Source organism: Canis lupus, chromosome 14, assembly GCF_003254725.2.
Source record: "Canis lupus dingo isolate Sandy chromosome 14, ASM325472v2, whole genome shotgun sequence".
NCBI lineage: Eukaryota > Metazoa > Chordata > Mammalia > Carnivora > Canidae > Canis > Canis lupus.
In genome coordinates, this window is record NC_064256.1 from 46,633,371 (window position 1) to 46,644,120 (window position 10,750).

At 50.8% G+C, this 10,750-nt stretch overlaps 1 protein-coding gene across 6 annotated transcripts in view; it reads right to left on the minus strand.

Annotated features, from left to right (window-relative positions):
- DPY19L1 (dpy-19 like C-mannosyltransferase 1) overlaps positions 1–4,762 on the minus strand; it is a 142,067-nt gene extending 137,305 nt beyond the window's left edge. For 2 of the 6 annotated variants that reach the window (XM_025464611.3, XM_025464609.2), the window contains exon 1: positions 4,382–4,712. In XM_025464611.3, coding sequence (XP_025320396.3) covers positions 4,382–4,697 — 316 coding nt within the window. In that variant the 5' untranslated portion in view covers positions 4,698–4,712. Of the gene's footprint in view, positions 1–3,057; positions 3,630–4,381 lie in introns of those variants that run through there. The other 4 variants (XR_003143157.3, XM_025464610.3, XM_025464612.3 and 1 more) reach the window with 4 other exon arrangements.
- Between the last annotated feature and the right edge of the window lie 5,988 nt (positions 4,763–10,750).

Genomic DNA, 10,750 nt, shown 5'->3' on the forward strand with positions numbered 1-10,750 from the left:
AGAACAGCTCCCCCAAACAAAGAATTATTCAACCCAATATGTCATCACCACGTTGCAGTTAAGAAGCCTTGCCAATAAAGAACCAGCTTAGAGTAGGGTGCAGTTGCCATTAACCTTGCAGGCAATGTCAACAAGTCAGTTAGGACAAATGTAAGGTAAAAAACAAAGAGTTTTCATTATCCCTCTCCTCCATATTCAGGTTACAATTTTATTATGTTTTGTAAATGATATCTTGTAGTCTTCCACCATGGGCATGCCTTATTTGCATGTTTAACAATTATATTCTTCACTTCCACAAAGGAAAACACTCCTACCATTTCTCCTTGAAACACAGAGCCCTCTCCAGCTATCCTTTTTCCTTCCCTCTTTTGATAATAGATAGGAGTACAAGAAACATGTCACTCTTCTCTCAATTCTAATTAAAATAACAGCCATCTCAGATGATGAATGGCAACTCTCAGATCCACTTTTGGGAAAACAATGGAGACCAGGAAAAACGGGCAAACCGGACTATCTGTGCTCCTGCCTGAAAGAGGGGAGGTAAGAAACACTTAGTACAAGGGGGTCACTGCCATGTAGGCACGTCAGCTCTGTGATGCTGAAAGTCTGCTTCTAAGTAGAGGCAGGACATAGCACTTTAAAATTATTGACGCTTCCCCCTCTCACCCCACCCCCCAGATTCTGATTTAATTGGTCTGATGTGTGGGTTGGCTATCAGGATTTTTTAAAGCTTCCAAGTGATTCTAGTCCAGTTTTGCAAAGACTGAGAGCCACCGGTCTAGTCCCGGCCTCCCATTCTTACATATACACAAACTGAGGCTCAGGGAAGCTATATGTTTTGCTCAGGCACCCAACTCGTTTGAAATAGGTATAGAATCAGAAAAACAGTTCTTCTAAGGCAGTGTTTGCAAACCGTAGGTTAAACACTAGATCATAAAACTCCAACGGTTTATAAACGGCATTTGTTTTCAAAAGGACAGAACAGGAAATCAGAGTATACCGTCCACTACAGGAGTAAGTATTCTTACACGGCTCTTGTTTCAGGTACATGCACATATTTGCTGGTCAGTCTCCATTCGCTTCTCTAAATCCATTCCTCTCCCTTCTCTGCCTTGTTCCCACTCCTACAGAATGATTCAGCCGAGTCCCTTGCCAGAGGAGTTCCAGTTCATCAGCCAGTGAGAGGCCCCAAGCAGGAGTGCAGGGGGTGTCTGGGGTCACTCCTCGTAGGAGATCCTGCTCCCACACCACAGCTCTCCCTGGCTTCAGCTCCTGATGAAGCTCCCCTCCTCCCTGAGACCCAGAGGTGCTAACACCTTCTCATTGCTGACAGTCCTAGGGGTTTCAATGCCTTTTATGGGTTCCTTAAAACTGTTCACTTTCAAAAACAGCTTATTTATTAAATCTGTTTCCTACGAGGACATTCACATACCTAAACGGAGTAACAGACATGACAGGTGCCTAAATGTACTGGGTTGCACTTTCAGAAGTGTGAGCAGGTTTAATGTAAATTGTATTGCTTATCGTGAGTTACGGTCAAGAGAGCTGAACAAACACCATCATGGTTTTTCTTTACTGCTGTTGCGTCTGGCTGGTACAGGAAGCTATTGGATGGACAATTCAAAACACAAACATTTGAAAAACACTTCTTTATGACTGTTGCCACAAAATAAATAGCACATTATGTCCAAAATAAGAAAAGCATGGGGTACCTGGGTGGCTCAATCGGTTAAGCATCTGCTTTCGGCTCAGGTCATGATCCCAGGGTCCTGGGATCAAGCCCGGAGTAGGGCTCCCTGATCAGTGAGGAGTCTGCTTCTCCCTCTTCCTCTCCTTTTCTCCCTCTCACCCCCGCTCATGTTCTCTCTCTGCCTCAAATAAATAAAATTTTAAAATCTTAAAAAAAAAAGAAGAAGAAGAAGAAAAACATGCGCGTTGGTTAAGTTGATTTTTTAAACAGGGCTTTAACACCTGGCCAAGAGCGGAAAATGGCCACTGTGGCAGATAGTTCATCAGTGCTTAGCACATATGGAGAAAATGAAAGAATGGAACTGAGCGTCTCTAGTCAGTTTCTAAGTCTTAAAAATGTGTGCTTCTTCAGGGAGCTTCAAGTTGTAAAATTTCTTCCCAAACATAAATGAAGCCATTTTTGTCATAGCAAAATCCCACACTAAAGATCTGTACAGTGTCAGCTCAACTCTCACTCGTTCTGCAAAGAACAAGAAGAGGAGGAATGAGGAGGCTTTCAAAAATGTCTAAACTCTGCTCCTTTTTGCAGGACCTAAGAGTATAGAGCCAGAGGAAGAACCAAACATCCTATGTCCAATCATTCTCCAGAGTCACCTCTCAAGCTGCCTGTGGCCTCTCATAGAGGCCTCCTACAGATGGCCTCTTGTAGATGTAGAAAATCATCCAACTTCCATACATCCGATGACCAGTGTCCAGAGTACACCCAAAAATGTGGGCCGGCTCCTTCACTGTACCTCTTTCCAATGCCCAAAGGGGTAAGCCAAGGGAAGTGCTACACTGTTCTATGAATACGGAGCTGTATTAGGTCTAAGCATTCAATATAATGCTCACTAAAGCCAAAGCCAAGCCATCCAATAATAGGAATCAAAGTAAATGCAATTATAAGAAAATGGCAAGATATTATATTACCCTCTGAGTGTTCCTGTAACCTCTCTGAAAAGAAGTGGTGCCCTTCCATATTTTACTATGAAGTGGTTCATGTTCTTAACTAGCCATTCAACAAAGATGCAACTTCATCCTGTCGCCAGACCTCAAATCGCTATTATGCATGTGCTTTTATAACAGCAACTAAAACTTGTTAAAGGCTTTAGACGCAAAGTGCCTTCCCGTATATCAGCCACCCCTTTTAGTTCTGCTTCTCAGAACATGCCCACAGAATAAGCAGGGGAGGTGATACTCTCATGTCACAGAAAAGGAAGGGCTCACAAAAGAAATAATTTGAAACTTAAACCAAACTTAACCACTCTGAACAGGAGTTGAAGCCTGTCTCATCCACTGTACCATGCTGCCTCCCCAAGGTGAACTTACCTAACCTGCACGCTGGCAAGGTTTTTCAAGCTCACGACGACGGAAAAGAGGGGGGAATATACTGAAAACACTGAATTTTTCTCGGCTTGAATCTGCAATACACTGAAGCACCCATTAAATAACCATATCAACCTTTCTGAGCCCAGCAGAACACACACAACACACGGAGATGACTCTGGCTTTTTTATGATTGAGTGGCTTCTAGTGGTGGATGTTATGCCAGGGGAAGCCGGATTGCTGTGTCCTACTCCTTCGCCTCTATGGAAATCCAGATTCTTCTGGGTCACTGAGGGAATTTGAAGGGATAATAAGGCATAAATCACCAACAGTTCAATCATGCGGTAGCCAAAGTCCATTAACGGTATTATATGGGAAAGGCGGTGGAGCTACAGCATTTTACTGGCTTAGAAAAATTAGGCCCATTATCCAAACTGCTTGAACTTGCCTTATCGGAATGTCAATCAAGAAACAAAGGAAACCTGAAGTCGGTCCACAACCTGTGACTGTTTCAACTTTATTATCATTTTTTTTCCCCCAGCACACCGCAGCCCATCATCCATCTGGTGCATGGCAGCGGGAAAGGAGGGGAGCCCTCCACACCAAACCTGTTCTCGGGTCAGCAGAGACCATTAGGGCTGGGCGGGGGGCGGGGGGGGCAACACACAACGACACGTACCTGGAAAAGTGACCTGCCGGGAGGAACCACACAAGGGCCACCGGCGGGCGGTCTTGGTGGCCGACAAGAGACAGAAGAAGAAGAAGAAAAAAAGCACGCTAAAATTTAATTATAAGTTGAGCAACTTTCTAGGATGGGGAACGTGCTTCTGCTTTGAGCTCCACGGGCGGAATCGCTTCCGAGCCCAAGCGGAGCTCATCGTCGTCCTCGGGGCCGGGGCCGGGGCCGGGGCCGGGGCCGGGGCCGAGATAACGCGAAGGCGGCGGGTCCGCGCCAATCAGCGGCGCCCCAGGCTCGTAGCGCGGACCTGTCAGCCCGCCGCCAGGCCGGGCAGCTGTTGATCTCGGGGCCATTTTTTTTTTTTTTTTTTTAAGGCAAAAAAAAAAAAAAAAGCAGAGACAGAGAGCGGACGGGAAGGGAGCGAGGAAGGCTGCGCAGGGCGGAGCGGGAGGGGAGGGGAGGGGAGGGGAGGGGGAGGGGAGGCCGTCCCGGGAAAAGTCGGAGAGGGCTGCAAAGTGGCGGGGCCCGGGCGGCGCCAAGTGGGAGTGGAGCGCGCGGAGGGGAGAGGGCCCGCGCCCCGAAGTTCCCGCCCGGCGGCGGCGGCGGCGGCGGCGGCGGCGGCGGCGGCCGCGCTCCGGGGCTGCTCACCTAGCAGGAGCGTGGTCCAGGTCCGGCCGCGCCCCGCACGCCGCAGGCCCAGCGCCCCGCGCAGCCCGGCCGCCAGGCGCCCCCCGAGCCCGCCCCCGGCGGACGGCGCGGCCGGCTCGGCGCGGGGCCCCTTCCTGCCCGCGGCGCCCTTGCGCCCGGGGGACCGCGGCGCGCGCTCGGGCCCGGGCTCCCCGGCGCCGGCGTCCTGCGCCCCCCTCAGCGGCGACGGGGAGGCGCGGGGCGGCTGGGGCGGCTGGGGCGGCTGGGGCGGCTTGGGGGCCGCCTCCCGGTGCTTGCTCCGCGCCTGCAGGACCATCTTGGCATAGTCGCGCCCGCTCGCTGCGCGCGCCCGGACGGCGGCCGGGGGACGGCGGGCTGGCGGGGCGGCCCGGGCGCCGCTCACTCTCCGGCGGGCGGGCGGGCGGGCGGAGGGCGGGCCGTTCCCTCCCCGCGGGCCGGGAGGCGGGGAGAGCGGCGAGGCCGGGCGGCGGCTGCTGGCTTTGGCGGTACGGCCGGGAGGCGGCGCCGGACTCGCGCGCCCGCCGCCGTTGCCGCCGCTCCGGTTGTCACGGCGACCGCGGAACGCCGGGGGCGGGGCGGGGGGCGTGGCCACCCCGCGCGGCCCCGCCCCCGCCCCGCGCCGCGCCGCGCCGCGCCGCACGCGCGCCCCCGGACGGCCAGCGCGCACGCGCGGACTTCCGGCGCGGGCGCGGGCGCGGGCGCGGGCGCGGGCGCGGGCGGCCCCGGCGGCGGCCCCGCGACCCCCCCGCCCCGGAGCGGCCCGCTCGGGGCCCGGCGTCGGGGGCGGGCTCAGGCGCTCACCGCCTTCCGGCGAGGGCTCGGGGAGACGGAAGGGGCTTCTCGGGGCGGCGGCCGCCCGCGAAGTTTCGGACCCGCGTCGGGGGCGCGCGTGGCTCGGGAGCGGCCGCGGGGGGGCGCTGTGCGGGCTCGCCGGGGCTCCGCGGCGTGTGGCCTCGCGCCCGGGATCGCTGCTCCGAGCAGCCCCCGTCCTGCCGCCGCCGGGGCCACGCGACCAAGGAGGCCGCCGGGTATCCCGGGGCGAGGGCTAAGCGTCGGGGCGCAGGTGTGCGCCGGGGGGGCGGGGCGCGGAGCGGGACGCGGCCGAACGGCCCCCGGGGAGGGAGGGCTCGCGACGAGCCTGCCCTGGGGGCCGCGCGTGCCGCCCTCCCGTGACTGCACCACAGAAACTTTACGTGCTGCTGAAACACAAAACTTTGGTCGAGAATGCCTCTTCTCTCCCATAGCGCGGAAAACGTGAGCAAAGGAAGCGCAGCACGAGTAGGGAAAAGCGGGCAAAGCCGCTCATCCCTGCGCCCTCCCTTCCACCCAAGCTGTTCCGACTTGTTGGCACAAAGCCCCGCAGCCCTGGGGTTAGTTGAGACGTCCCCTTCTCTGTGGGTGTCCGAGGAGCTCGTTTGCAAAACGTCGCCCTTAAATCCCAATTTTGTAGGTCGAGTTACACCGTTTGGTCATTTGCATTGTAATTTCAGAGGCTTCCCCAGGCCGTGGATCCTCACCCTTAAGTTTCTCCTCTGAGCGACGTCTTTATTAGGGAAGTTAATACCGGCGTGCATTCACTGTTAACGCCTTTTTTTTTTTTAAGATTTTATTTATTCATGAGAGACACAGGCAGAGGGAGAAGCAGGCTCCATGCAGGGAGGCCGACGCGGGACTCGATCCCAGGACTCCAGGACCAGGCCCTGGGCCAAAGGCAGGTGCTGAACCGCTGAGCCACCCAGGGATCCCTTCTTAACGCCTTTTTAAGGGACAGTGAATTCTTTTCAAAAGGGAAAAAAAGGTTGCTGTGCTAATTGATAATCCCTCATACTCAATATTTTGTGAATTAGGATTATCAGCTGTTGTTTTCATTGGAGCATGGAACAACTATTTTTAGACACTGTTTTTCAAAAAAAAAAAAAAGATTGCGAATGATATCAGGGAATGCTTGAATTCTGAAACAATGTGTCAGATGGAGCCAGTGTTGCCCTCCTGGATTATTTCTGAATTTATTGCCCGTTAGATGAAAAGAAACCTAATTCAGTGTCTGTTAAAGCAAGTAATTATCTATCTTTTTTTTTTTTTAATGATTGGAAAAACACATGGAAAAGGAAGTTCAGTATTTGAACTACTGGGTTGCTTGGCTGTCTCCTCCTATACATGGCAGGCTGGATTTAGGAATCCCTTCAACTGGTACCATTTCACCAGAGAAAGTACTTGATGAATGAGTGAATGAGTAAATGAATGCAGGAAATGGCATAATCAAATGATGATTCAAAACCCTGTGTTTTGTAGCGCACTTGAAAGTCACCTTGTTCTGGCTCTCTCCTACAGTCTCAAATTTCTAGACAATCTTTTCTGTCCAATTTCATATTGGCCTGCAGAGCCAACCTACAACCTATGGAAGTTTATTGAATTCAAAGAGGAACACCTATATTTAAGACACACCCAGTGGGTTTTGATCAACCTCACCACTGCTATTGAGACCTCTTCTTTGCTGTGTGACCAAGTAGAGAATCCCAGAGAAGGCCAGTGTGGGATATTGGCCAAAAAATGTGGTGATGTTAGGCCCAGGCTTCCAGCCTTTGCTCTGACGTGTGCCAGTCTTGTGACCTTGACCAGTTTCCTCATCCCTAAAATGGGTCTAATAAAAACAGCTACCCTACAGGTTTGTAAAAACTAAATAAGACAATGTATGTTAAAGCATTTAACAGTTACTTTCATCAGAGTAATTACTCGATAAATGTTCAAAGCAATGGATGATATTTAAGGAGGATGGTAGGTCCTCTGGGAGGTCTCCCTGAAGGTCTCCATTGGGTGTGAGGCTGCGGAGGAGTAGAGCACAGAAAAGCGAGGACGGCTGTGTGCTCTTTGGACAAGTCCTACACTGGGTGTGATTCAAGCTTCTCAGCTATCTCAGCAGTTGACCTCTCCTGAGGTTCCCTGCTTCCCACACATGCTGTGCAAATGATGCCCATTGGGTGGGTCACTAAACTTGGATAAAACAGTAAGCATCCCTTCTTGTCCCTCTTCCCTCCATCCCACCCCCCCAAAAAAAGTATTTTTCACACAAAGTGGGTGGTAGAGCAGAAACTAGAACAGTCATAGAAGGTTACATGCCAGATTTCATTTTGCATTTATCACTGTGGGATCCACAAGAGCCAGGAATGCAATTTATTCATATCTGTATCCTTAGGCCAGTGCCTGCCACATAGTGGTGGATGCTTTACAAAAAAAAAAAAAAAAGGAAAACAAACAAGTTGCATTTTAAAAACTGTATTGTGGGGATGCCTGGGTGGCTCAGTGGTTGAGCATCTATCTATCTGCCTTCCGCTCAGGTTGTGATCCCAGAGTCCCAGGATCCAATTCTGCATCCAGCTCCCCACAGGGAGCCTGCTTCTCCCTCTAAGTCTCTGCCTCTCTCTGTGTGTCGCTCATGAATAAGTAAATAAAATCTTAAAAAAAAAAAACTGTGTTGTGCACAGATGATCCTATGAATCAGTTCAAGATTATAATGAACGTGAATTAAGCGTGATAGTTAGTGGCCACCTTTAGTACGCTTTTCAAGAGTAACAAATGCAGCAGGAAGCTATTTCCTTTTGTGACATTATAGAAATACTGGACCAAAGCAGACAAATTCCAAACCCAGAAACCCAAAAGACAAGCCACTTATGAAGAATCCCTGATCTGGTCCCCAGCATGCAAATCCAATCTTTTTCTCACTAAAAGCTACACTTTGGGCAATTGAAATAGAAACTTTTAATTAAAAAATAATGTTTAGAGACTTTGGAGATGGAGAGGGAGGAGATTAAAAAGGGGAAATGAGCATAAAATAAAGAGGAAGAGCATTAAATAATAAAGGAAGACAAGTAAATGCCCCAAAATAAAGCTTAACAATATTAAAGTAAGCGATCAGGGAAACATTGTTCAAAGGGCAATGAAAAGCAAAATTTGGTCCAGGGAAGACTATGCTGGGAACCATCTTACTTAGTTCTCTACATTGGCATTTTAAAGGCCCTTTAAAACTTTCACATTTCCCCCATTTCCTCCTCACTCTTCCGTCCACGGAATGAAGCAAAAGGAGAATCTTGGCTGTGACCTCTATTTCTCATTTCCTCGGACTGGGTTACTGGATCTCTTTATTGGACAAGTGTCTTGGGGGCAAGTTCTAGATCCTGGCAAGTTCCAGATTTCTCAGCAGTAGCGCATACCAAGAGGAGAACCTGCAAGAATCCCAGCACACTTCACAGAAGCCTGAAGTGGGCGAGTACAACCAAGTCTACCCCTGCAACATTCAACTTTCCACAAAGCTCCAACATTAACTTGTCACTGTGTTATAATGTATTCCTTTAGTCTCTGGTGAGAACAAATGTAAATTGCTACTTTATTGCTTTTCAAATTTTATCTTCCCTCTTTCTGGAAGCTGACCTTGTAATTTAAACTGTTCATGCTCAGATGGAGTGTTCCTGAGAAACTCGGGGAGTGCATTATTAGGCCTCGTTAGAATGCATCATCAAGAACCACTCCAGTGCTGAGCTGCAGGTTTCTCTCTAAACTGCAATTCCTGTTACTGAGGGCTTACTATGTCCTCCGTGCCTTAGTAGACATTAGAGACGTTAAAAATTCATATACTAAGTCTCCAACCCCAAAGGGCTCACAGTTTAGTCAGAGAGGCAGGGTAAGCTAGAACGAAAATATGGGGAAATAGGTGATCCAGAGTGTAAGTACAGAAAAAGCCCCAAAGACAAAAGACCATGGGCGACATGACTGAGGAGTCTGCAGGGAGGCGGTGAGACTTGGTCTAGGCCTTGTTGGACGAGCAGATTTTGTTTGAACAGAAGGAAACATGGAGAAGGCATTACAGGTGGGGAATAGCACATTTCTGAAACCCTATGTGACAGATAGGATATAAAGTAGGTGCAAATGTGAACCTCTTAAATCCTTTTCAGAATGAAGAAGGAAAGAAACAGCTGATGTAGGTCTCAGTAAGAAATAAATGGATTAAAGAGTGAGTAAATGAAATAATGATTGGAGTATGACATGCCCAGAGTGCCCCACCGTGGTTCCTGGCTCTCAAAACCCCACAAATCTATCTAGAACCAAACAGGCTCCTCCCTGAATGATGCTGAGCAACCCTCACACCCAGGGGGCCTTAGAAATACTGGGAACCAACAAATTCCAGCCCCAGGCTCTGATTTGGGCCAGGACATGCTTGCCTGTGGCAGGCCTCTGCTGACTCCTAGACGGAGGACTGGGCCTGTCACCTGCCTCCAGGTCAGGGACTGACTGACCTAGACTTTGTAAGGTCTCCTGTCTCCATTTTCCGGGGGAAGCACCTGGGTGCATCACACAATTTTGCCCCTCACTCCTAAACTGTGGCCTCTACCCCACCTTACCTTGTGCTCCCTGAGGCCACCCGTCCATCCCTGATACACTGGGTTCTTCTCAGTAGTCTCCACCTCTCAGCTCTTTCCAGAGGCCCTTTCTTCAGTGACCGGTTCATTCCCTGACAAGGCCACCCGTTCTCTCCCCAGAGATCCTTTGTGCCTCCTAGATAGCTCCTCCGAACTCCCAGGCATCTCTACCCTTCACCATTGCCGTCCTCACTCTAGCCCTGGCCCCAGTCTGCTCAGTTCCTTGCAGTGCTCTGAGGAACTTCCATACCTGTCTGACCCCCAGACTCTCAGCTCCCCAACATCCTCCTCTCTGGTGACCTGCACTCCCACACCATGTCATCCACCCACTCATCCTTGTCATCACCCCAACCTTTTATAGTTCAAACAACCCAACCTCCAAAGCCCGTAAGTCTCTTCGTTACTCCATTTTGAGTGTCAGGGCCTATCACTGCAGCCCTCTCTACCAGGAGGACCACCTGCCCCACCCCTGCATGGTCACCCTCTCTCATCAACCTGGCAAAATGTTACTGTCCAACTTGAGATCTACACTCAGTGCTGCTGAGGAACACCGGGGACATCCCACAACACGGAAGGCAGTAATCCCTAGGAACTTAGTTTCCATCAGCAGCTGGACCCTAAGCGCTGCCTTGAAATACTTCCATATTCCCCTGAGCCCATTCTCCAGAGCAGGTGTAACAAATATTTGCTAGTCCTATGGAGTATCCCTCAGAATTCATGTGTTGAAACTTTTTTTTTTAATTTTTATTTATTTGTGATAGTCACACAGAGAGAGAGAGGCAGAGACACAGGCAGAGGGAGAAGCAGGCTCCATGCACCGGGAGCCCGACGTGGGATCCGATCCTGGGTCTCCAGGATAGCGCCCTGGGCCAAAGGCAGGCGCTAAACCACTGCGCCACCCAGGGATCCCTCACGTGTTGAAACTTAATTCCCAGTG